Source organism: Drosophila obscura, unplaced genomic scaffold, assembly GCF_018151105.1.
Source record: "Drosophila obscura isolate BZ-5 IFL unplaced genomic scaffold, ASM1815110v1 contig_4, whole genome shotgun sequence".
Classification (NCBI taxonomy): domain Eukaryota; kingdom Metazoa; phylum Arthropoda; class Insecta; order Diptera; family Drosophilidae; genus Drosophila; species Drosophila obscura.
In genome coordinates, this window is record NW_024542828.1 from 8,483,952 (window position 1) to 8,511,780 (window position 27,829).

Below are 27,829 nucleotides of genomic sequence, written 5' to 3' on the forward strand. Positions count from 1 at the left end.
CGGCGCCATAAAAATGGAGCGAGAAACAGGAGCTTCCACTTTGATTTGGTGACTCTTCTCGGAGGGTAACTTTACACTTGACGAATTTTACATGTCATTGGATCCGGTGCTTCGGGCAGAGATGGGATGCGATGGTTTGGGATCGGCGCCAATGGGATGGGTATGGGGATGGGTATTGGCTAGCAATAACAGGAAGTAGTCGATTAAACGCCCACGTCACTTCCCCAACAGAGACTGAATGAAAAAGAGCTACACAGACATTCCATCTGTTCGTCAGTATATCAGTTTTTTCTTTTCGTCTTGCTTTTCCCATTTCCTCAGAATTTATTTTCGTATTCGTATGCTGCGTTGTTGCCTGCAACTTCCGCCCAATGTTGATCATCGCTAGTTGAATGTGCCGCTGATTTGTTGCCACTCTAATGTGCCTAATTGAATCCTCCACTCGACTTTCCTTTCCACGTATTTTAACGGCTCGTAACTTCGTAGGACCTGGAATGTGAATAAATGAAGCTAATTTATTTATTCAAGTTAAATCGTTTGAGAAATTGGGTCACAATGCTCAGGACTCCACGTTGAGTTCCAGGGAAATTTGTGTGTCTCGGCTTGATACGCAAATGATTTATATTCTTTTTAAAGCGTCGTTCCCATTCAGGACTTTAATTTCGGGATTGTACATGCTCTCTTTTCAATGGTTGTTTCAGAAAACTAGGAAACAAGCACAGAACAACAATTTGCATAAACTTTTTTTTTGGGACAACTGCAACAAGGGAAAAGTTTTTCCCTGTTTATTGCTAATTGCTCTGTTCAAATAGCACAGTGTAAATATGTTCATTCCCTCTCACAAAAAGGGGGAGAGAAATAAGAACAACATTTTAGTTAAATACTCGTTATAAAAATAACCAAATGCCAAACAATCAAATTGACTTTTAAAGCTTATTTAGGGAATACAATAAAATTCCAATTTAATAATATACATATTTACAAATGAATTATTTTCACAATTCACATCCAATTTGTTATTCTTTCAATTATTTGTCAACTTAATGTGGTTTTTTCTTCACTCAAGGGAAATGAAAAATGGCAGTAAAAAGATCAAGACCAAAACCACCAGGCAAATGCCTTTAAAAACAATGGAGAAAGAAAAGAAAAGTTTCAAACTCAATGAAAGAGACCGCAAATGTGTGGCTGCTGTGCCAGCTGTCAATGATTTGTTTCAAAAAATTCGCCTGCCGAATGTCTCGTTAAACGCACATAAATATCGTGATTACCTATAATATGCTGACTGTCTGACGGTCTGTCTGTGCCCCAGCCTCTCTGTCTGGCCTGGCCTGTCTGCCACAAGGATTCACCTTTTTTCATGGGTTTTCTGCTGCGTTTGCCAGTTTTTTTTAATGATGTGTTGGCTCCGCCTCGCTGGCCACATCCTCATCAGCATCAGCCTCAATCAAAAGGCTTTAATATAACAATTTACATTTAATTTATGCGCTGTTACCAGTCCCGGTGCTTAATTATCGAGGTGCCTGGAGGCCAATAATCGGGGCTGACATTTCAGCGGGGATCTCGGAGATTTTATTGGCCATGCAATTATGGCTGAATCGCTGAGGCTGACATTTCAATAATTTTATATTGTTATTTTTACGCCATTTATAATATAAATATCATGTTGGGTTGGAGCTGCAATTTTATTTAAATATACTCTTGAAGGTGTGACAAACAAAAATGCACAAGAAACCGGGGGCCAGCCGCACATTAGTCATGTTAATCATACTCGTACGCTACGTGTGCCGCCCTCGCATTGGTCTCAACTGCATGTGGGTGTGCTTTCTCTCTCATTCACTTAATTTTCCCTCTCATTCTCTGCGTTTTTTTAAATGGGTGCGTGTGGGCTGTAAGCCACTTAGCTTGCAGTGTTTGATATGCACTGCACATTGCATCAGACACGTAATGTGGAACCCCAAAACTCTATTTATAAGTAGGTAATGGTTTGTATAACAGCTAAAGCATCAGGCATAAAAACCAAGCATTTTCTACGCTGAAATTCTGTTTAATTCTGAAATTATATAGAGGAGAAACAGTGTGGGAGTTTTGTAAGATAACTATTGCCTTAGATCAGCTAAATATTATTTGTGTTAGAGTCTCACATATTTCATTAGCCTAATCCCTTTCTTTGCCCGCATGCACCCAAAGACACAAATTCAAGTTTAGATGTCACATAAATCTCTGCGCCAGCCAGATAGGCCAAGGCTATCAAAGTACGCGTATATTCCAGGCACTTTATCGGTGTTGGCAACTGTCTAATTAGGCGGTGCCTCGGACAGGCCCAAACTGGGGTAGAGATAAGCGATAAGGGGCAACACATGTAAACAGGTTGGATAAATGGCAACAATGGGCTGGGGCCTTTGACAGCAATAAGAATGGCAGAAAACCCAAAAAATTACAACAGCTGGTCCTAAACATGATGTTTGTCTTTATACCCTTGCAGAGGATAGTACGGTTGTGACCAGGATTTTGATCTGTTCGAAATCAGTATGAACAGCGAGCTACCGCTGTTTTGTATAGACTCTCTTAATTGTGATCTATCTGCAAGGGTATCTAGAGCTACGACCATCAACGCTAGTTTTCATTTCTCTGTTTCTGTTAGCCAAAGTGTGGGCGTTTGGCCATCAAAAATGATGTGCAACCAACGGACGAGCAAAACATAACAAGCTATAGATAAAACAGCAAATGCAACGTGTTTTTCGTTTGGTGTTACAAAAAATTTAACTGTTACCTGACGCCAGCTATTAGACACACCAACAGACGGATGATATTTCTGGCAGCTCTACAAATCACATTTGTTTACACCCTGCACTGAAAGTTTGTCGTGTAGATCAAGACCCTTGGACACACATATCATTTATGGCGGCACCAGGACTAGCATCAAAGTCAAAAACCTTTCAGTGCTCGATTTCTCACAGAAGTGCGACGAAAAGTATTTTCAGACAAAACTGAAATCGACAGCAGATAAACTTTCTGTGCAACTTATTCAAATGCAAAAACTTCTTTGCCAAGTACTCGTGCTCTCGATGGAAAAGGGGGCTAAAGGGGGGGAAAGCCATTGAGTGTTTGCTGTACTTTGGTAGCTTTAACGACTCTGGGCCAAGAACTTGTGCAGCTGCTTGACTGCATAAGCTTTCATCACTGTCGGTAATCGATGGGAAAGATTGACAAGAGGGTGACATGAAATATAAATGAATGAAAGGAAAGGATTTAGTGAGTTAAAATTCATATTTCAGGCCAAAGCATCAAAACTTTGCTTAAATTTCCTTTTAATTAATATTTTAATATTATTATTCAGCATTATGAATATAAAAAGTCAATAAATAAATAAATTTTACGAGTCAGATATAATAATTTAATATGCAAATAACGCTTGAACTCTGACAAGTTTTTTACATAGAATGTCCAAAGTTTGGCAGTTATGTGACTCTAATTGCGTCTGCACTGGATTACAAGCATATGTGGCAGATGTGATTAATAGAAAAGATTCGACTTAAACAACAGATGTTGCAGTTTGACAAAAACTTTCAAGTTCTAGGCGAAGTCCCCAAAGTGGCACATGGAAACAAACATTACAAAAGTCATGCACGTTTGTCGCTCAATTGTACGAGTATTTACCTCTGCAGAGCTCTGGTTGATTTTGTGTACGGACAAAGTGCTGCAATCAAAGGTGGAGACCGGCAGGCAGACCGACAAGGCCTAGGCCCGTCAGGAAAGGAGTAAGGAGTCGTCGTCGCGAACGTGTTGGGAATCAGAATAAACATGGTGCTCGAGAGCAAGAAGTCATCGCAATTATGCGGTACTGCCAGTACCTCTGACACCCGACAGGTACACTCGCCACCTAATGAGAGAGCGGGATACCTCACCTGCTTTGGTGATTTGCCAAAATGGCATTTGCAGCATCTTGTCGGCACACCCCCTGAAGAGGTCGCCGTTTATTGATTTTATTCAGGCAGAAGAGAATCGAGACAAATTATTTTACACTCGAGCGATTTGTGATATGTCTGCGACTACCCACCCGCCTGTCCGTGATTGACAGCATTTCCCAAAATCCCCAATGAAAACAACGAAAACACCGCCAAAAAAAAAAAACACGATGCTCCGAGTTGTCTTAAACTTTGGAGCCTTCTGATTTCAAGTTCATTCAATCCATCGAATTAAAAAGCGTATTTTGTGTCACACCTCTCGGGGCGCTCCTATAATTACAGAGAGCAGCCCACCCGCCTCCAGCCGGTGGCCCACGTATGGCACCTGATTAAAATCTGCGTTGTAGGAGGTGTCAATCGTCAATCTCTATCTCTATCTGGGTTCCTCCATGTCTGCCGGTCTGCCAGTCTGCCAGTCAGTCTCTGTTTCTGATTTATTTGCTCATCAGTCCCTTTGGGCGTCGGTTGCCCACTTTGATTTCCAATGGTGAATTTTCAACTGGTGTTGTTTGAGTCACTTCTTTGGCCATCGTGCAGTTGCTCTTTGTAAGAGTATTTGCACTGGAATTATAATTGCTTTTCGTGGGGCACTGCCCTCTGACTTTTGGTCACTTCCTGGCCGCAGCACTCGTGCTTCATTATTCGGCTTTTAATTAAATGGTCTTACTATGGGGCAGATCCCCCAGTTCCCCTACGCATTCGATTGATTTCGCGCGTGACTTTAATTGTTTGCCCGTGTACACCACGAGGAGACAGATTTCCAGCTACCGCGCCGGTTCGTTGACCAGGACAAGAGGAGACAGATGCAAGGGACGAATGAATGGGAGCAGGGGAAAAGCCGCTGACAGCAGCTCCCACAGTATTTTGATTAATTAACGAGCCACGGCCTTTAGGGGCAATAGGCATCGAAACATCCGAGCATCGGGCACTGCCACGACACGCCCTCGCTGCTGGTAGTCTCAGTCCGAGGGAAGCCGTAAACGCATAATTCAGTGCTGTGTCAAGTGCTGCTTTCTTGGTTGTTTTCTAGCCAAAATTTAGCGAAATGAGCTTTATGTGGAAGCAGTTTCTGATGCAGAAATCACTCATCGGGCTCCACTTTTATATTCCTATACATACATGTCAAAGGTTAAACAAAGGTACAAAGAATATGTAATAGAATATGTCTGGCCATAAAACTGAAAGCAATCAGTTGGCTTTGCTTCGTTGGTACACGCGCGAGTTTTTCTTTGTATTCTTGTATTTCTTTATTTAATCTGTGTGTACGCGCTTTCTAATGTTTTAATGCTCAGAGTAGATGGAATTATCTGAGGGTACTAATGCACAGTCTAAAAGCCTTACTTGCTTGTGTGAATTTTTGACAGGCGAATTTTCTGGATTACAACTATTTGCTCTGTTTTTTTTCTCTTATTTTTAATTTGATTTTATTTTTAAGACATTTAAATTTACATTCTTAAATTCTTGGTACAGTTATTTAAGACCTTTCTAGCTACATTCCAGCAGCGACTTAGCATCACTGATGAAGCGTTTCGAACTCGCTAGAGAGTTGCGGTTGTGGCAATTTCTATTTTCTGCATTTGCGTCTAATTAAGTTAAGTTCAAAATTCTACTTAACACAGAACGCGTTGCTCTGTGTGCTGCATAAATTATGGGATACATCATACGAGTATCCAACTCTGAACTTACGTACATACAAACATTAATACTGACTGTCTGACATGAGCGAGACAGAGCCGAGGCTGGGCTGTGGTTGAGCCCCCGTGGCAGTTCATTTTCATTAGCCAACTAGGAGAAGTCACCGCCACCAGCATCAGCATTAGTAGAGAGCCAACTAAATGATTTAACCGTTGAATATTTTTGAATATTAAATGCCCTGAGGTTAGTCCGCTATTGGCCATTGAAGAGCTGTCGCTCGGCTGTATCCTTGAGGAATGCTTAAGGGCAGAGTGTAAATGAAAATATATTATTACACTCACAACTCATTCGCCATGAGAAACAATTACTTGCAGTGCATACCGTGAATACGCATAAATAATAATAATTTCCCAGCAGAATGCTGGAGTTCCTTTATGGCTGCACCCTCACTCTGCGTCTCTTCTGGCTAATTAACACTCTCCATCCACTTGGTCGATTATTTTGCGCCAGCCTCAGCACGTTTTCCGGGGTAGGGGATGAGAGCGGCATAATTTATTTATAATTGACTTAATAGACTTAACCTACCCCCCAAGTGGGGTCTTGGCCAAGTAATTCATTCCAAGTAATTTATGATTCTGTTTTTATTTGCACCTTTCGGTGGCCATCGCTGAAAGACAAATAATTCAATAACACCGCTTAACAGCGGCGCCTCGCGCCGTCTCCTTTTTCACGAAACTGTTTAAGTATCAATTTTCAAGAGCCTGTCAGTTAAACTCTATGGCAAAATATCAATCAGGTGCTTAAGTGTGCTCACATATTAGACAAACTTGACAGACAGTGAGACAGACAGGTGGACAGACTGGGGGTTAAAAGTATTTATAAATAATTGTACAAATTCATAATAAATGAGAGTGGTGTTCTGTTCGTTGTACAAATATAGAAGAATACGTCAAAAGTCGCCCACTTAGTAGAGAAACTCGCCAGGCCACACGCAAACACACACACACACACACACACATACACAAGGTGTCAAGGCAACATGTCGTATACGCAATTCTCTTAACTTTTCTTTTCTTTGTCTATTTGCGGGGCAAAAGCAGAATCATGTCTATGGCTTTGGCTTTAGCTGAAGCTGAAGCTCACCTCTAGCGCGTGTACGTCAAGTTTTCTTTTCTGTTCCATTCATAATGTCTGGCCGGCCGATAAGAAAGTCGAACTTTAAACTTGTCATGGAGCGGAGACCGAGAACTTAATCTCGTGTGGCAAATGTCTTGACGCAATTTTTGCCCAGCACACACAGCATTCAACATTAACATACATTTGTCTAACTTTTGCACAAATGGTTAGCATGCTGGTGGGGGCCACAGGCACTGGCAGAAAGGTTGAAGGAGCAGCAGCTGACATTCCCTCACCGATGTCTGGCGGCGTCTTCATTGTTTCGCAAACTGTTTTACAGGTGCTACAAATTTGAATATAAATACACAAGCAGCTAGCGAGCATGCTGTGTGTAATAATAAAATAAAATGCCATTCAATGGCATCGCCTTCGTCGTCGTTGCCACCTCCTTGAAACGACGCGTCGGCATTTTTGGCCAACGGGGACCATTCCGAGGCGCCACACTCGCCATCTCCCAGTATTTCTTGGTGGCTGCAACTTTTCAATTTGCTCGGCTCGTCTATTTACAATTTTAACAAAACCAGGCCTGGAAATTGAAATGGAGAGATGTGGAACACTTTCAGACACCTAAACGAGCCTGGATATCCAGTTACGGCTACCATTTGGAATTTTCGTGTATTCTCGTATTTTTGGGTCCGTTTTCCAGCATAGAGTCGCACGTCTCTGTCTGGCGTTTAGATTAAAATTTACGGGCTACTTTAGGCGAGGGACTCTTGAGTGGATTTGTAGAGACAGTTTAAAGTGTCTGATCGGAAAATGGTTTTCAGATTGTCAATTAGTCTGCTGTTCACACAATCAAAGTATCAGATGTGGCACGACTGCAACTATAATTAAAATGTATCGTATCCAGTATGCAGTGGCAGCAGTCAGCTCCAGTTCTCTACCATTCCCCATTCCCAGTTGGCTTACTCACAGGCAATTATCCTTTATGTGGCCAGCACGCGTCACGCTCCATAAAACTGAAATGAAATACTAAACTTTGGTCGTTATGACGCTGATTGCCATGAACTGCAATTGCATACAGGGAATCGGGGCTGCGTGCATTGTCCGGTCCATAAACATAACGCAAAGAAGGAGCAGAGCAGGATCGGAGTGGATGTGGACTGGACGGAGTGACCCAATAAACTTTGTGCCGTCCTGTGCCATGCCATATTTTTTGCAGTGAAATCAATTTTTCATTTTGAGACAACTTGGTGACGCCACTTCCTCTTCTTTTCTCGCCTCCACTCGCTCTTGCTCTCTCTTGGTGCAATATGTGCTCCAAAATTGTCACAGAGCACATTTAAAGTGACTCCGGAGCAGACAGCGTAATGGTTTATATAATGGCCACACAAAAATCGCAGAGTTAGAGACAGAGAAGAAACAACAGAAATACATAAATATGCAGCAAGTGGCATTGTGAAAGAACAAAAGCCAGCTGCTTTGGACTTTTATGACTCATACGCAACGTTGCACAAAGTTTCCCAAAACGAAATGCAGCCAACAAAGGCAAACACTTTTGCCAAGTTGGTAGCCAAGATTCTCTGAGGACTGTTAATCTGCATCTGACGCTTTAAGGATGCTCCTTTGTCAGCTTTAAGGCAGCTCCATTGCCGATCAACTTCAAATGAGAGAAAAGCAATCCTCTCGTCAACGCTTCAGCAATTTCACAATCAAACTCGATGCTGCTCGAAGGTTTTAGCGCCAATTGTGACAGCGACTATGCTAAAATGCCAGTGGCAGTGGCTCAAGTCAAATCGGCTGCCAAGAGAAATGTTGGTTTGTTTGTCAGCTTACTCAAAATATGTCAATCAAATTTCACTCAATGCCAGAAGCCAGAATACTGCTATCCAGAGGGAGGTGTTTTAGACTTATTTTTTGGCTATTTTGCATGCAAATTAAATGCGCATTAACAGCAGCCTAAAACTTTAATACCCAAATCTACTTATGCAAAGCCCAAATGGGTTGATTCGCCGGCAAAAATACTTCAAAGCTCTTTGGGCCATTTCCATATGTAAATATCGAAAATGAAGAACTAAGCCCCGGGCCAATGATTTGCCAGAGGCCATCGACAAACTGCTGCAAAGATAAATTCCTTGGCTTATAACCCTTTTTTAAAATTTTTCATTCACTGACAATTTATGTAAGCTTCATTAGATGGTGAAATATTAGACACAAAATTCTAGGAAACTATTTTGTTGCACAACAAAGATTTAATGTTCTGTGGAAAAGGATTTTCTGGGAGAATATTAAGCGGATTTTGTGCCACATTACCTCATCGGTTTTTTTTTAATGTTACATATTATTAATGAGAAATTCATGAACATTTTCCTGCATGTTAATGTGAAACGAATTAATGTGACATATATTTTCGTGTAAAAAAAAATTTGATTATGCAAAGGAAATCACGTTGTTTGACCTATATATTATATACTCAGATTATATGACAAATGAAAAGTCTGATCGAAAATATGTAGATACTTCTGATTTAAAGAAATTTCATACTAATGGTAATAATTTTGGGAGCATGCAAAAACAATGATAAATAATAATTATACGAATAATAAATATTTTAGCCTGAAATTTGTTTAATTAGTTTCATAGACTTTTCAACATTAAAGCTAAGAAAATTTACTATGGAAAGAGAGAATCACCTCATTGATTTTATCTGGTATCAGTATAGACTTAATCTCCAGACTTTATTCAGAATTAGAATACCCACCGCTGAGCTATAATGATAAATTTATCAAATAAATCAAAATGGCAACATTTTGTACTTCTCAATCCCCCTGCCTCTCCTGCTAAGCCCACAGATTGAATGTGTCAGAAAAGAGAGCGAGGTACCCAGACGGATACCACTCTTCTGCTGTGTGTGTGTGTGTGGTTTCAATATAAATCACTGGCTAAATAGTTGCGTGCTGACATTAGTGAACAAAATACCTGGCTGCAGTTAACAAAAGTTTTGACATTTTAAATAAAATTTATTTGAGAATTTAGGGCACGTTCTTTGGGGCCGCCCCCAAAGTTGTGTTTAATCAATTTAAAGTTGTAGTCAAAGGGCAGAAGGAGAGCGAACGGCCACAGATGGATATGCCAGACAGAGGCACATATGCATGCATAAATTTTCGAGCGAGGCTAGGTTCAAAGTTTAGCAAAGCTCCTTTGTTACAAGCTCTTCTGGCTCCCCACACCCCAACCCCCCTTGTACGGGCTCAAACGTGACAATCCCATTTGGGGTTAAAAGGTCCATTGTTGGCAGCTAATTGTTGAATTACATGGGAGGAGATGGAGATGGACACACCGAGTGTGTCCAGAGGGGTCAAATCGCGTGCGTGGGCCACTAATTCAATTAGAGACACGTTCATGATAGTATTTGACAAGCGTGCGGTGTCATAAATTATTCCAAATCACTGAGCACGCCCATTTGTTGGGGGTTTGAGGGTTCAGGGAAGCCCTGATTATTGCTATCGAAATCGTTCTTTTAGGCTTCGCTCACATGCGATAACAAATTTAAACAAGAATAAACTTCTGGGCCGTTATGTACATCGTTTCCACACTCCCCCTCCCTACCAACAAAAGTCACACGCGGCGTATGGGCGATATTAATAACAGGACAACAATCCGCTGCTCGGCAACACCTGGTGTTCGGTCTCCGTAAAACGAGAATACACACAAGAGCCATGTTAACTGAGGGAAATGTCGGGAAAGTACTTAAAGCATTTATTGCGCAGCTTTTCATTCGGGATTTATGGGTTTTTAAGCATTCGCACAGCACCCCCCGCTAAGCCATATTTTAAATACTCTCTTAATTTCGCTCATTTCCACAGGCGGATGGCAAATACCGCTCGAGCCTAGAGCTGAGACAGGATCTACGGCCACGGTATGCTGCACCTGAGGCTATTCGATAGCTCCCTCTACTATACGCTGGCCTCCGCCTCAGAGGCCGCTCCGGCAGGACTGTCGCAGTCCGAAACGGAGCAGGAGGCGGGCAATGACAGCCAGCTAGCGCTGACAGGTGGGACCGGGTCGCCGCCCTCCCTCGGCAGCGCAGTTAATCTGACATTTTTTACACCTGCGATATCACACGTGATGCTGGCGCCAACAACGACAGCGACTGTGTCGGCTACAATTGTCCAGACGACAGCGGCGCCAGGCCACGACTTAGATGCAATGTCAGAGGCGGTCCACAATGCGACAGCGGACCACTCGGGCGAATTGGACAATTTAAATTCGTTCTACTTTTATGAGGTGAGTAAGAGAAAGGAATGAATATGGAAATTTATATATACACTAATATATTTATCGAAATCACGCTTGGCCAAGCCAAGCCAATCGTAGACCCAGCTGCATGCTTCGATTTCAATTTCAATTCTAATATTTGCACACCAGAGACACCAAAGAGCTTTGGCTTGGTCTATGGAGTGGGTGGTAACTGAAGCTGCGGATAGAAAACAATTTAAACAAGTAAGGGAAGCTTCAGAGTTGTGTGCCGTTGCCATAGATACCCTTTGCGAATTGATTGTTTGATTTCGGTCAAAGATTGTGGGTTTTAAAGACATATAAAAATATAATAAGTAAAAATAAAATCAGTTCGAATGTTGAAAACAAAGTATACTAAAAAAATAATTGCCTTTGAAACTTCTGGGAATAATTACAACACCCTCTTCAAAGGGTATAAAGATCCAACAGCTTCACAAGCCGGGAAACAAACGGCTTTGGCCAAAAGGTACAGAAAGGATTGTCGTCAAAGTCGCACTCTGCCAAACATATAACAAAAGACGAAAAGACGAAGCTCCGCAAATAAGTAAAAGATTGGGCTGAGGGTTTTTGGTGTCGCAGCTGCCAGCGCCTTGTTGCCTGCTGATACAAATTTCAATTTGGTGCAATTTCCCTTTTGAAGGCGGGGGCGAAGGCAAAGACAGCGGCAAAAGGCCAACTTCATTCCAGGCAGCCAAGCGTCAGCGACAAACAATAAAAAGGCAAATGTCATTTGCCAGCTGCAAATTAAGAAAATTTCAAGACAGAAAAAGTTTTCGTGGAGGGGTTGGAGGTAGGGAGGGAGCGAGTCATTTGCATGCTGGGGCCACAGGGAGCACATTCCTTATCAATGGGGGGCAATCAATCAAAGGCCAAGGCGGATCGTGACAACAACTTCGATTAAACTAAACTTCCGTTCGTTTTTTCTTGGAGCGTTGAGAGGCTGTGATAAAAATGTAATGAAATTTCCATACGCCCCATCGTATAAATCACACCATTGTTGGGACGGAAGTGGCCCCTCAGCCGAGCCAAGCCAAACCAATCCGATCAGATGCGACAAACTTCGAGAACCTCGCCCACACCCGCACATTCTGGAGCCGTGTTAGCGGGACAATCACTCAAAGTACGTGCGTGCGTATGTGGATGCCATAAATTTGGGTTTATTTAAATGAGTCGCCTGCGAGGACCGCAAAAAAAAAGAGCAAAAAAGAGCCACTGTCGTATTTAGGAGCCACGGCAACATATGGCATTTGGGCTGACAAAGAGCAATGTCAAGGGTTACTGTCTGTCTGTTTGTCTGTCTGTCTGACTGACTGTCTGTCTGCCTCTTTGACGAAACTAACAATAATCTGTGGCAGCAGCGGTTGGATGGGCAAATAAACGAGTCCCAACTGACGAGGGCTTAGGGATATGATGTATGCATAGTTTGGCCTGACATAACATACGGGCATATTCAAAATAAATAATAATAACCCATCCTATGCGACAATCAATTTAAGTTTGCCTTGAAAAGATCTGAGCCAGTTAAGCTATTTCATAAAAATAAATTAGGGTTTCTTTTAAGTATTCCACTTTTGTAGTGAATATAATAACATATAAAGAATTTCTGGTTTAAAGTTGAACAGTTTTCATTATTATATTCGGCATTTTGCAAAAAAATTGAACTAAATGTGTCTAAATAAAATTTGTTTTAGCTCACGCCTACATTTATAAAGGTTTTCTAGGATTATCTGTAATGTTTATACGTAATATATTTAAATTTTATATACAAATGTTATTACATCGAATTTTACAAGGCTTGAAAGTGCTGTAAATTTATAGAAAATTAAATATGCGTCTGATAGAACCAACCAAGAACGAGCGTGTATATTTTTCAAAATAATCTGTCACACAGAAAAATGAAAACAGAAAATAAAAGATAAAAGCGTTGGCATAAAAAGGTCGCTGAACCTGAACTGGCAGTATTTTCTGTAATACTTTTACCGTGTGTGTGTGTGTGTGTGTGGGCCCCGGGCTTAACAAGTCGGTGCAAAAGGGGTCTCGTATGATTTGAAATTTAAATAGCTTAGTTAGGGATTTTGTCTGACCAGCGGTCATCCTTGTCACCCTGTTGCTGAACCGTGATGCTGTTCTGATTGCGTTTCATCTGTCCAAATCCTTTGTTAACACATTTTTCCCATTGAGACAAGTAAATCATATAGAAGTTGCTTACTGAATTCTGTGGGAGGCTGTTGATATTGATGTCTCACCTTAAAGATAATAAACACCCAGATAGGGTCCCCTCCCCACTACCACACAGCCTGACTTAGCAGTAAGCTGGCCCCGAGCTAATGCCTCTGACACAGATATGCCAATTACAACTGGACTGGGAGATTGGACAGGATGGGGAGGAAGGTTAGCCAATGTCAAAATGCTGACCATGGCCAACACTGCAGTGTTTGCTGTTCAATAAACGAGAAGGGGGATCTGCGAGAATTATCCCCCATCGACACTGCCCCACAACCGATGGAAGCCAAACTGGACCCGGCCACAATTTTTCCCGACTGGAATCGATTGCCGGGCCAATAGCCAATAGCCAACAGCCAACAGCAAGGAGAATGAATCGAAAAAATGCGCCATTTTATGTTTGTTTGTTAGCTCGAGGAAACCAAAGCATATTATGCAGCCGGACAAGCTCTCAGAGTCATTGTTTGTGATTTGATGGGAATTCATTCAGAAAAGAAATATTTCTGCTTGATGTGGAATGGAATGGGCTGGGATGGGGGAAACTCTGCTAGAAATCCTTGGAGCACATTACTTCTCAGCTTATTACACCATACTCGTAATTACATATGCCCTAATGAGACTGGCCCTCAATCTCACACAGCCCCACGCACTCCTGCCAACGTTTCAAGGCTATCATTCTTATATGACTGCATCTATTTTTAGCCTGGACCTCATGCGCGGCTCCACACATAATAGCACAAATATATATGTAAAGAAATATTGTACAATGGCGACCCTGGTGCTCTGGCTAATGTGACCATCAAAGGCCAAAATTAATCGGCATTTTGTTCAGCTACAGCTGCAAATATTTGAAAAAAAAAACACAATACTGACATTCGGACACGCTGATAAAAGCTAAACAGCTGTCATCAAACAATATGGTACTTAATGTTGGGGCCAAATAGTTTCCTCAATGAATTCGAATTTAATAATGAAATATTGTAGATTATTATTATTGCCAGTCGCCACACCTGCCACAATCTAGGGCTTTTGCTTTCGTTGAGCTTCGAATTTCCTTTGCTTTGGCAAATATTATTCCACGAAAACGCGTCAATTCCAAGAACTCATTAATCTAGCGTAAAAATTTGTCTTAAGCTTATTTGCCAAGGAAAATTAAGCTTGTGCTTGGAGCAGAACGGCGAGACTTGACGCATGTAAAATATGGGACATGTGTCGTCGTCGTCGTCGTTGATGCCTCGTCTGGCTCTGAGTCTGGCTCGCAGTCTGGAAGGTTAAACACTTAGTGGCCACAAAGCGGCATCATTAACCGTTGGAGGCAAGTGTTTGAGCGGGGTGTGAATCTCCCATCCTCGTTTCGTTTTTCTGCCTTTTTTAGCAATTTAATTTGCCTCAAGTTGCGCCTTGCAGAGCGTGTAGTGGGCAGCCCCAGAAAATTACAGAACTAAGCGGCTTGAAGGAATAAATTCTCACAGGCGTGGGAAGGGCTGAGCTGCTTGTTTATGGTGCCGTGCCGAGCTTCAAGTATTTGCCGAGCCCTCGAGGCAGTAAATAAACATATGTGAGATCTACCGGAGTGCCGGGAGTGGGCACGAGTTGAGGTGTAATTACACTGGCTGAGCTTTAACGCAAATTAAAGCATAATTCCAGGCACCAGAGACACCCCGCTTTCGTCACACTTAGTTGGTCTTAATTACATTCGCCCATTGGCAGGGCCGAGTCAAGCTGTTGACAAAACAAAATGCCCACAAGGCCATCAACTGCCTGAGTGGCCAGCGGGCCGGCCTCAAATGTGACCGTGGGGACACCGCAGCACACACTTGGCTAGAAATGAGTTAACAACATTATTTGCCCATAGCCAAGTGCTGGAAACATACCGGCAACAGACGAACCGACAAACATCAATTTTATTAAGGCAGCAACGGCAACGTGCCACGCTGGCCGCAGGTCCTTGACGACTTTCAATGCCTTCTATGGAGGCTTTCGTCCGGGCCCATAAAATACGTTTTGACAAGAGTTTTATCTCGCACGTCGCCTGTTAGTTGGATGTGTCATAGCGATTTATAAGGATTTGTTGCCATCAGGAATATCCAGTGACAGCTGCAGAGAGAGAAAAACATTTCACGATTTCAGCGCAAAGAAACGGCTTAAGCCAGACTAAATGTGTTGTCGAATTTAGCAAGAGAAAAAGGAGATCTATTATTAAAAAAATAACCGTTTCTAATAGTAACATAATGCCAGAAAAATTATACCAAGAAATAAGAAACAGAGAGCAGGAGAGGATTATTTTATCATGGATTAATAGTAACATTCGGCTAACACTCGGTTTTTACTAGTTAAACATTTACTTAGTCGCACCATCTTTCTCTCAGTGAACTCTGTGTGTTTGTCCTCGATGAAATATGAGTATTGTATTTCATTTCGGATTGAAAGTCAATGCACTTCCGCTACTTTAATCTATCCATAATGAGACTTCGGGACACGTTTCTTGACTTTTCAGCTTCGATGATTTCTGGCAGCTCATTAACGTTCACCGACATCGAATTTCTGGTGGCAATAGTTCAATCCACAGGTTCGGTTTCGACCTCGGGTTCAATGGTCGCCTCAAGAGTATCTCTCTTGACGCTGGATGCTTTTCAAAAAGACTGTTCAAATTCCCCAAAGTGTCACTTGACCAGCAAAATCAATAAGCATCTTCTTGTCAACTAATTGTTATAATTTGCCTCCTCGACTCCCCATTTCTATCATATTCAAAGGCCAGGCCAGGCCAGGCCAGGCCTTGTCAATGCCTCTGAAACGGGCGCATTGTCAAACTTATGCTAGACGACAGCCTCCATCCACAAAGGCAGTAACAATGCTTAGAAGTGTTAATTTCAAAAATATATTTCCACACCCCCAAAAGGAGATAAATGGGGAAGGATGGATGGATGGATGGAGGGATGGATGGTTGAGAAGTTGACTTAATGAGTGCTCAAGTTAATTGTTGGTTTATTTGTCACGCTTGAACTTTGAACTCGGCAACAATTAAAAGGGGAAACTTTTCACATTCTCTGCCAAGTAAGATTCTTGTTGCCAAATTTTGAACAGAGAATCAATAGGCAGCCAGACATTGTCCCGAAAAGTTGCATGCAACAACGTTTAGCATACTCAACGGAAAATATTCATGGCATGGCAAAGGCACTCTGCCAAAGGGCGAAGCATAAAATAGAAAGCCAAATCGCTTCTCGAAATTGGTTTTTTTTTTTTTATTATCAAAAACTTTTTTGTACTTTTCATGAACCATAAAAATCAAATAAAAATTTAAACTTCCTTTTTAAAGGCTCGAAAGGCATTTACTGTCTATAAGCAATCAATCTTATATCCTCAGAGGAGGAGTCCTGCGGTAGCCGCTATAAATAACCACACAAAGAATAAGGACAGCCCCCCCGTCTGGCCAAATCTGTGCCACGCCCCAGTCGTGTCTGCACATAATTTGTGAAATAGAACACTCGCTGCAAAAGCGCAGACCCAAATTGAATCCAAATTAAATTGCAATAAATCAACATGGCGCTAATAGCGTTCCATCTCCAACTGATAACCATTAAGTGGGCGTCGTCATGGGAGATCGACGGCATCGACTAAATACCAAACACAAGCGGAAGGAGTCCATCCACATGTGGTTTGGATTCAGCAGCTGGAGCTGGAGCTCATGGTGTGCCCCATGCTGTTTGTGTTTCCTTTTTAATGTCTAATTGATTTGTTTTTCCCGCTATATTATATGCTAAGGAGGAACTGTCAGGACCCAATCTGAACAGGACCCACCCGCCAGCATTCATCCCATTCATGCTTGCTATTACACCATTCCACTCCACTTCACTCGACTCAACTTCAGTTATTGTTGCAATCAGTGAGGCACACACAAAGGCCCAGGGCCACTTCGCCCACATTGGCAACTCCTGACAAATGTATGTTTTATTATTGATATTTGTGTTTATCCAGGGGAATCGTTGCACGAAAACAAAAGTATCCCAAGAATATAGTACACCAGAAAGAAAACTTAGCTGCGGTGGCCGAAGCTCTGGATACCCTAAAAGAACTAAAAATACAATGATGCTATCTGATTTTTATCTAATTTTTCAGGGCTATGTGGAAGCATTTGAAGCGATAGCTATGGCAGCTATACGTATACTTATCCAAAATAGCAAGAATATTACTTGATGTGTTTGAAAGCTTTGCAGGAAGTCATAACACCCTCTGAAACTTGATCCAAATATACTGAAACAGAAGTCAAAAAATCAATATATGTATTTAATTTTGCAAACACCGGCATACATCATAACAGATACATGTGTGCAGCCATTTGTCTTTGTGCTATTTTCCATCCACTTCCTTTTTGCTATCTTCCACTCTGTAATCATTTGCGGAAGTTGTCTTAATGACAGACATCAAGAGACATTTTGTGCAACAATAAGCTGAAACGATAAGAGCTAACCCCTAGAACAATGGGGGAGGAGACGAACACAAACACCCAACAAAAACAATTTCTTTCCGCCACACGCAACCCCAAATTGTCAGATGCTAAAACGGAGCAAAGGAAAAAAATTTAATTTCATTTTCATAAACACAAAACGCCACTCACTACAGCTGACGGGACGGCAGCACAGCAACAGAATAGTGGCACAGAAAAAGTGGCAACATTAAGTGTATGTCTCTTCGTGAAATGCTGCTAGGAAACGGGGGGCGAAAACCCGCCCCAGCTACATTTTCGCATCATTACAATTTGCATGCATAAGCAGCCGGGGCGAGTGCACACAATAAATTTTACATAGCCCAAGTCAATTACAGCATTACTTTTACTGCTGCTGCTGTTCCGCTACATCTGCCATGGAACCACACAGCGTATGGGTAACCCAAAGTGGAAAGCCCTCCAAAAAAGGAAGAACACAAAAAAAGAGAAACGGAAGCACACGAATGCATTCAAGCCGCGAAAAAATAACAACGAAGTAAGAGACGGGGGACTCAGCCCAAAGACGCACACACACACAGACACACACACACACCAGAACGGATGACACTTTAAAAATCGTAAAAACTTCGAGAGGAAACGAAAAAAAAAAACATTGTGTAAATTATGCAAATCGTAAAAGCGCTGAAATCCGAGCCTAAGGGACCAAATCTGACCCCCCAGGGCAGATAATTGCAGTAGAATCTATTGAAGTTATACGACAATTTCCACAATGCTAAGCTGCATGCAAGGCGGAACAAAACGAAAAAATAAAAGAAATCTCCCCAAAGCGTAGAACATTCATCTTCAGAGCGTACTTGAGCTTCAGCTCCAGCTGTTTTTGTGCATGAGCGCGAAATGCACTTAATGAGAAAATGCAAAAGGCGACAAACCAACAGCGAAATTATGCTCAGTAAATACTTGAAGTACAGCACCAGAAAAAGTCCCAGCCAGTGGGATAGAGATATATATAAGCACTGTGAGAGAGAGAGAGAAAAAGAGCCTCAGTCTGGGTCTGAGTCTGAGTGCTTGGGTGAGCTATTTACATAGACCAGGTCCTAGGAAATAGGTCACCAGCAGCAGCAGCGACAGCAGCAGCAGCACTTGAGGACGCACCAAAGTATGCAATGAACTATGTGGCGCTTTAAATGAAATTAAATTAAATGGCTTAAATGGGTGTCTATGTCTGTGTGGGTGCTGAGTAAAACAAATTCTTGGATGATGCATTTGTGTTTATTATGTGATGCTCCCTTAAGGAAATCCCAGGGACTGTCACTTGCAGCGTTGAGAAAAGTTTTTCAGCACTCTAAGCTTAGAGAACGTTGACTGCTTTAAGATGTAACCTTTAATACACTATTCAGAGCCATTCATTGGTGCCTTTATTTACCGGTTCAGTGGGGCTAAAAAATACACAAATGCTTTCCTCATGGCCAACACACAAAATCAAGTTTCTCTTGAATTTCACTTGCAAAATTCCAAGAATTTCAGTGGCTTTTTTTTTGCTAAAATGTAAACGGAACAAGGCGTCAAGATACGGGAGGAAGATGCACATGTCAGACAGCTTATTTGCTGTTACAGACATGCATAGAAATTACATACACCGCCGACACCGGAGTGAGGCGACGGCGACCGAGTGCCACATCAAAGTAGCAGCACGGGAAACACATGCCAAAAAAGCATCAAAGTGGCTAGAGGCAGTGCCAGAGAGCGGGGCCACACGTGGAAAATGCAGTTCGTGGCCGACGTCATTTACGCATTTTTGATGAAATTGGCACAAACATCCTCACTCCACTCATCCACCTGGTGATGCCCTACTCATCCTCCTCCGCCATCGAGTCTTTCCGATTGACTCTGTCATTGCCAGTTTGTTGTTGATGATGATGATGTGCGCATGATGAAAGCAGCTTCCAAGCAGCTTCGGCGGATATGCAACTTTTAATATTTCCCGCATTTTCAAGGGTATTTTCCTTAAAGATCAATCAATTTTCCCCACTCCATCTTCATCTTTGACTCCGACTGCTCTCATTTGTCACATAATTTTCTTTTATGGCATTGTTCTGCTCGAACTGGACCAGATCTGTGGGAAACTTAAAAGCAAAATTCTGCCAAAGCGTGACATAGTCGCGTACGCCCCGACGTTTACTACGTGCTCCATGTCAAATGTGACATAAAACCATACTGGAACACGATCCAGCAGTGTGCATCTGTGCAAGTGAGTGTGTTCAAATATCTATATGTGTGTGTGTGCATAAATGATTAAGTGTGTGATTGCATTTGGCCTGCAAGGCACGTGCGTGCCATGCATTTTTTCCTTTGACACAAAGCACTTTATAATGCCAGATACACAGCTACAAATACAGAATAGAACACCAACTCAGGCACACACACACACACACTCAATTAGAGAGCTGGATATTTACTGTTGCATTTGATTCGTATTTGCCATTTCATGGAGGATTTTTTTCCTTTCAATCTATCTTTTGCATTGTAATGATAAATTAGAATTCAGTTTTTTAGTTTCTTTTGAAATTTTAGTATCTTCAAAAAGCTAGTTCTATGCTTCTGGTGGGGTTGGTGGTTGGTGCCACTCCCTGTAACTGGTACAACACGTTGTTGAAAGAGAAAAGGATTCAAGAAATCCCAGATGCTATATTTACATATGTGCAGGCTTAAGCAGAACTTTAATATAGGCGCTATCTCTCTGTCCCTGGCCATGTACGATTATTTTATTCTTTCCATGAGGGTTCACTTGACTGCTTCACCGTACTCTTACAGTCGTTGAGTTTAAAGTATACTCTGAGATTTTAAATTTAATTTTGGCTTTCACTTTACGTATGCAAGCAAGTTAGTTAACAGTAAATACTTGTAGTTTTGTGAAGCATGTATTTACCTCCTACCACTGGCTAATGAATTACTCTGTCCAGTCAGTTAACTCAAGTTTGATTCAAATTAAAGTGGTTTGTCTGGTAAGCCAGTAGCTTAATTCAATTAGTTGTACAAGTGAAATCAGTGCATTAGTTTGAAACAGTTAAATTTTGAATAAGTTGCCGCTGCTGAGCTATTCCACGAGCATTATGTTTATCCAGTCAGTCGGTAAAACTTCGCCAAGTGCCAAGCAACTAATAACTTTCAGCTGCCAACTTTAAAGTCAGTTCCTTGTATGTGCATCTTTCCCATACCCATATCTCAGTAGGAAAACTTTATATCCGAAAGTCGTGCCCGCACCAATCCCTCAGCGAGAACAACCGCAGCAATTTGCATAACAGAACATGGCAACACTTTTCATTTACACACAAAATTACTTGACTTGGCACCTCGCAGTCCCGGGGTATGGAGCACGGGGAGTGCTCAGAGGAATCAAGTCTTACTTTAAATGAAATCAAAGCCGGCCGCCAAGTGTTGGTCGAGCATATAGAATAGCATACACAGTGGTGTGGGAAAGCGGAAAAATAACAAAAAGTAGAAAAGAAAATTTGTAAACTGCAGAGGCAAAAAAATCAGAAATAACAACTCTGGCGTCTAGTTTTTAGTTGCTCTGGACCACTTGACTGCCTGCCAGGCAGCTAGTCGTCCTTGCCCAAGCATTCGACCGAGGACGAGAACGAGGACTAAGACGGGCATGAACACGAGGATAAGGATGAGGATGAGGACTATGACCGAGTACCGACTTCGTCTTGGCCAACGCCAACATGTCCGAGCTGTTTCCTTATAAAGCTGCTGCATTTCCGTGTGTCTCCGAACCGCTCGCACTCGCACTCGCCCCACTCCCTTGCTGTCTGCCTTGTAGGTTTACTCGTGCTCCTTTGACAAGTGCCAGTTGTGGAATTTTAAATTAAGAAAAAGTTTATTTAGCTTTCGATAGGTTCTGCTGTTCTTTCGGATGCTGCTACTGCTGCTGCTCTGGCAGCGGAATGGGACTCACAGCTTGTCTTTGCCCGGGATTTGCGTTAATCGGAAGGTGCAGCTGTCGTTTGGGGAACTGGACGTTAATTAAATTTGTTAGATTCCTGCGGGTGGAATGCGGCTGACAATGTGTTTGGAGTTGGATCTGAAGAGTTGGAGAGTTTTCGGCAAATACTAGTATATCAACAATACCCACTTTTAGTTCGGTTTGCTTACTCTGTTCTGTTCCGTTCCTTCCAGCACAGCTTAAAGCGAATGTTGCTCCAAACTTTCCATTGCTGGAAAGTTTATATTTTCGTTGGTCTTTTTTCTGTGTGCCAGTTTGCGGAGGAAGTTCATCTAAAGTTCGTCTACAGGCATCTAATGATGTCCATAGGCATTAAGTGAGGCTTGCCCGGCACAATAATGGACACGGGCTCACATCACTCTTTTGGGCTCAAGTTTGTGGATATGCTGGGAAAGTTCTTGCCCAGAGAGTACCCACTATGTACTTTGAAAGTGCTATACCATGTAATATTTAAGTATTTGTTTAATTGCTTGAATTATAACGGGAGCAACTTGGATGGGAGTCTATATAAAGAGCCTAAGCAGGGAACAAGTCATATAAAATCTAAAAATTAAATATTTATCCAAGAAACTAACTAAACCTCCGAGCTATTCATAGTATTACTTTCAATGTTTGATAAAATGTCTGCACAAATAATTCTGAGCTGCTTGCAAGCCTGCTAGACAAAGACCAACTAAACAGGACAATGGCCAAATCAAATTGTCTGTGAACGAATAGCAAACTTCTTACTTACGCTGACTGACAGGCAATGTCTAGTTAAAATCTGGCTTCAATATCGCTGGCTGCCCACTGGCAGGTCTGGCTGGTCTGGCTGTCAACTTATCTGCTGACCACACAAATAGAACGATTTGGCATGGCTACTTAAGGCCCTGGTCCCTCGGCTCATTTGGCCAACGATAGTCAGGGGGCGATAGTCAGACATGTGTCTGCTGCTTATGTGTTAATTATCACTGGGCAAGAGGCCCTAGGGTAACCCTGCTCAAGCGGTAAATGGCTGGGAAAAATATTCAAATATATGCCTGACTTGACTTTTGGTGCGTACGCGTACGAGTATCACAAATGCCCATGTTGTTTATGCAAATTGCTGAAAACACACACCAGCATATACATACACACATGTATATCTATATGTGTATGTAGACCATAACTTCCGCCAACCGCAGCAGCAGATTCTCAACATCCACATCCCATTCGGGCCCGAGGGTTAGGTGTAATTTGTTTTGCATAGTTCTAGGCGCGTGTTTGTATTTATTGTTTGCCCTGCTTGGTGTCTCCTGGTCCTGGTCTACTGTTCAAAATATAACTTTGCCTTTGTTTTCCCATTGTCTGGTCAATGGGGAGAGTGCGTGCCCTTGCTTGTACTTCTGGTGTTATTTCTGTGGAAATTTAATTTGCCTTGTGCCTAGGCTATGTCAAAATCAGCCCATTTCAGCTTATATTTATGTTCGTTTCGTCCCCTTAATTTATTTATACATTAGATATGTACATTTGCATTCAGCAGGGGCCAGCCTATCTATGCGCTTCTTTTATGGCCATCTTTTGGCCAACCAGCTGAATTTATGTTCGACTCATTTGATTAATGTGTTTTGCTGGCCCCAAAGAATTTACGAGTCACTGGCGTAACAATTTGAGGTTTGTGCTGGGCGTTTTCTTTACACATTTTTTGTATTTGCTGAAAATTTATCGATGTGTTTAGTAGGTCACAGCTGTCAGTGCGGGTCGGAGCAGAGCAGAGCAGAGCACAGACCCATGGTACTAATCCCTCATTAGCCTCAAGTGCTCAAGCTGCTTTAAAGTTGTGAGGGAGCCAAAGCCGCCCGTTCGTTGACCAGTTAAATAACCATTATGTCAGCAGTCAGTCATTATTAGCGTTTTGCTCTTTTACCACTGGCCACATTTCCATTACTGACATCACAGCTGACCACAATTATGTTGGTCAAATCCTTGGCAATTTTTCATATTTCCACACCGACACACAGCGCCACCCAGCGACACCCAGCGACACAATCACCCATCAGCCATTGGCGAATGGCCCCCGAATTTCCACTCAACAGTTTGTCAACAGTGTGTACACAAGCAGTCAGTACTCCCACTTGCTCCTGATGGCCCTAATGGGGAGCTTTTATTAATTTCAATTTGTGTCAACATCAACGCCAAAAATGCAGGCTCCCGGCGTCCCGTGGAAGTGGCATGATTTAAGCCAGCTGATGACAAAATGTTTGGCCATTAGGCGAATTAAAGCGCAGTGTTTTTCCCCAAGCTCCCTCATGTGGCAGCATCATTCATGTGCCAGCCTGGCCACCCCCATCCCCCATCCCAGTGCCGTGTTCGGGTTGACTTCAGTGGCTTTGGTGGGGCGAACAGTTCATAAACGGTTGGTTCGGACCATTGTTGCCCCAAAAAACAAGCAACACCAAACAACTATAAAAACCATGATTGATGTGCTCGGCTTGACCCAAATGCATGTTTTTATACCAAAATAATACGCACTCATCTCCTGTCGCCCATAAGCACTAGTATCCCTTATCTTCTATACGATATACATACATATATATGTGTGTGTTTATATATATTTATATAGATGATGCTTCTCCCTACGTGGGGACAGTATGCTTGGAGCTTCTTGGGGTTCGTTGAACTTTCGGTTAAAGTTTCAGCTAATGCTTATTATCTGACCATTTGCTGGCTCAGCACGCGGCGTATACGTAATATGAAATTTAATGTTACTTTATGCAACTTCTGCGAAGAGTGCGACCGATGTGAGAGCCAGAGCACTCAAGCACATTGTAATCGCTATTAATGAATGTGCCCTTAAAAGTGCCAAAGAAACGAAAGCAGACCAACAAGCAAACAAAATACGTTCAACACGGATCCTTGCAGTCGAAGCTACATATATACATACATACAAGCTAAAGCTTCTCGGGAAACGCACAATGGCAGCCGCGTGCCATGTGCCGAGTGCCGAGTGCCATGTGCCCCTGCGTCCTTAAGTCCAATGCTTTTTAAATATGAGCAACAAAAATAAAAGTTGATTAAGCTTATGGCTGCGTATGCCAGACGTTTTAGTACCCTATAAAATGGAACAAACCGTGTTCGATGGAATATTTGCGGGTGTGGCTAGCCTTTGTTCTGAGAAAATTCTAGCCACACTTAGGTTAAAGTCTCAACAAACAGTCTGAATTACAGTAAGGCCATGGCTGGGTCTTTGTACATTTGTATATATTTTTTTGTGTCCAGCCTTTTCGGGATATGATTCCTATCTGGAAAAATGATACAAATAAAGTTTTTGCGGTAGGGTCGCAGTTTGCCATGAAGATAGAATATTAAAGATATACAGACATATAATATGTACAGGATACTAATCGCAAATAATTGCCAGAGTATCATTCTGTCCGCAACTCACAATCGAGAGCTCGAGCAATGATTCTTCTCTGTTTGTGCCCTGCGCTGGCCGCACTGCCGCGAACGCCAACTTCGCTACAAGGGCTGATTTATAAGCGCAGCTGCCTGTGGCTGCCACGGCTGCAGCTGCAACAAAAACAGAATGGAAAGCTCCTTTTCTTGCAAAATGAAATTAATTTCCCATTGCCTTTGTTTGTGGCCACCCATTTGTCTTTGTTGCTGCACTTTACGATCCGCAGGCAGCGGTTGAAATTTGTCAGCACGGGCGATTTAGTGAGCTTAAAGGCGAAACCCAAAAGCCGCGGAAAGTGCACTTAAAGTCACATAAAAGCGGGAAACAAGATGTGCAGGAATGGCACAATGTTGGAGCACCATCAGGAGGAGACTACCATCATTTGGAATCGCATCGTGGCAGTCAAGGGCCAAGTGGCTGCTATTGTTATGGCTGTCCCACTTAATAATCAGACATAATAGTTTGCGGCGGCAGCTAAAGTTTCTAATGCTGCAACAGGTGGTGCGTCTATTGTGCAACCTGGCACTGTGGTTAAATTCTTTTTTAATGAGGATTTACGGTTGCCCTGGCTGCTGGTATTCTCTCTGTCCGTCTCTCGTACTATACTGCTTCTCTGTGTTTGTTTTTCTACCTTCTATCTGTTCGCTAAGCGTTTGCCTTGCGGCTTATTGCTTGAACTCTTTTTGGCTCGAAATTAAATTTCGCACTTTTAATGTTGTTCTCGCAGCAAAAAAGCAATTTCCTCGAGGTGCAAAGCCAAATTGAAAAAGGCATAATGACTTGGCAAAAAAAGGGCAACCACACACACACACACACACACACACACAAAGCCCACTCTCGCACGCACACACACAAGAGCAAAAAAAAAAAGATGCGGCAACCAGAAATGGTCGATCATTAAAAAAGGCTTACAATGTGCCATTTATTACATTTTTATATCGCCCACAGCATGGCACATAATAAAAATCTAAAACAGACCAAAAAGAAATCACAAAAAAGTTTCTGTATTCTTCACTCTCAAATAATAAACATATATGTGTGTATGTATGTACGTATGTTTACTTGTCAATGTTTTGTTAAAAATATTTCGTCCTATTTTTGCTACTTGATTTGCTAAATAAATTACATTTCAGATACCTCTCCTATGTGTGCAATCAATTTCCTGCGGTAATTCACTTTACTTTGAATACTTTATGTAATTGGTTGTAGAATGCTTTTATTTCACAATGAACATATAACAAAATGATGGAAAAATTATGGAAAAATTCATCCCAATGTTGAATTAAATACTAAATACATAGTAAGAAATCTATATATTTAAATACATATATTTCCATCCTTTTTAAATTCGACCCTACTTAAATTCAAGCGGGAATTGTGCTTAAAACTCATACTCATGTTTGGTATCCCCAAAATTTTCTTTACCCATTTATTGAACACCGTTTAACGTGTATTAATTCGGAATAAGATACATTTTTGGTATTCATTATATCTCTAAATATTTCAACAACAAAAGAGGACACCAAAACGTATCTTTGGAATGGTGGCAATCCACTCAAGAGATTTTCGATGTTACTTTTACCCCACTTCAAACAATGTTAAACCATTTAAAGGCATTTCTTAAACGTACAAAGGTGATACATTTTAAACACATTTAACAATTCTGAGAAATTCACAAAATATATATAAACTGAAAAAAGAAATATACACGTGCACCTCTTCCCAAAAACCTACCCAGCCCCATTCAGTGGGAAATATTTGTGAATCTGTAAGCGCAAATATTTTGCCAACACTTTCCGCAAAAAGTAAAAGCACAAAACGTGCGAAAAATTTTACCCTAAAGATGGCTGCTAATAAAAATAGGAGCTGAGCCAACATCAAATGGGAAAAACTTTTGAAACGCGTGAAAAGTTTGCACTGCTTTGAGTTAGGTTCAGGCGGGAATATCCTAAGCGAATATACTCAAAAGTCATGGTAGGAAATTGCAGTCGAGTTGTCGAGAACACCAACACTTCAAGACACAAAGCCGAAAAAGGATTTAAGAAAACTGCAAACTCATTTGGCGGAGGAACAAAATCAGGGCTCGACTCCAATCTGCAAGAAAAAGTGTTGAAATTTGCTTTCAACAAATGATTTGGGGCAGAAACAGCAGCCACATTTAATAATAAACGCGACACCCGCGAATAATGAAAAACGGAGCAGACAGGATGTGCAGAAAATGAGTAAAAATAGCTGGGCCCTGGTCGTGGTTTGTTCATTTGTTGATTTATGCTCCAATTTGCGCAACATGATGGACTGGCAGACAACAGAATGGTCCAAAGCGCACAACGCCAAAAAGTCGCCGGAACCTCTCTCTCTCTCTCTTTACTCGTATATATATCTCGCACTTAGGCCCGAAAAAAAGAAAGCAAAGTGAATACTGCGAACATAAGCAATGAGTATGAGCCACACGAAAATATATGTAGCATAAGCTCGGGCGTCTTCTCTGTCTGGGCGCACCAAGGACGTCGGCTGTCAAGTTTTTTTCGGGACAAGTTTGCTTGGCGTCTGACTGCTCAGACCTCGAGGCCATAATTCAAACTTACCTTCGATATATGTGAGTCTTGAGAGATGTAAGAGCCCTAAGAGTAAATTTAATATTGAGAAAAACATTCATATATCTGAAAATTCTTAAATATCGTAGCAAAGTCAGTAAAAGACAGAACAAATTATGTGAAATATTTACA

The 27,829-nt window shown here is 41.9% G+C and overlaps 1 protein-coding gene across 1 annotated transcript in view; it reads left to right on the forward strand.

The window, feature by feature from the left end:
* LOC111066713 (cardioacceleratory peptide receptor) overlaps positions 1 to 27,829 on the forward strand; it is a 33,889-nt gene that overhangs the window by 3,012 nt on the left and 3,048 nt on the right. The window contains exon 2 of the mRNA XM_022355534.2: positions 10,583 to 11,003. Coding sequence (XP_022211226.1) covers positions 10,638 to 11,003 — 366 coding nt within the window. The 5' untranslated portion in view covers positions 10,583 to 10,637. The remainder of the gene's footprint in view (positions 1 to 10,582; positions 11,004 to 27,829) is intronic.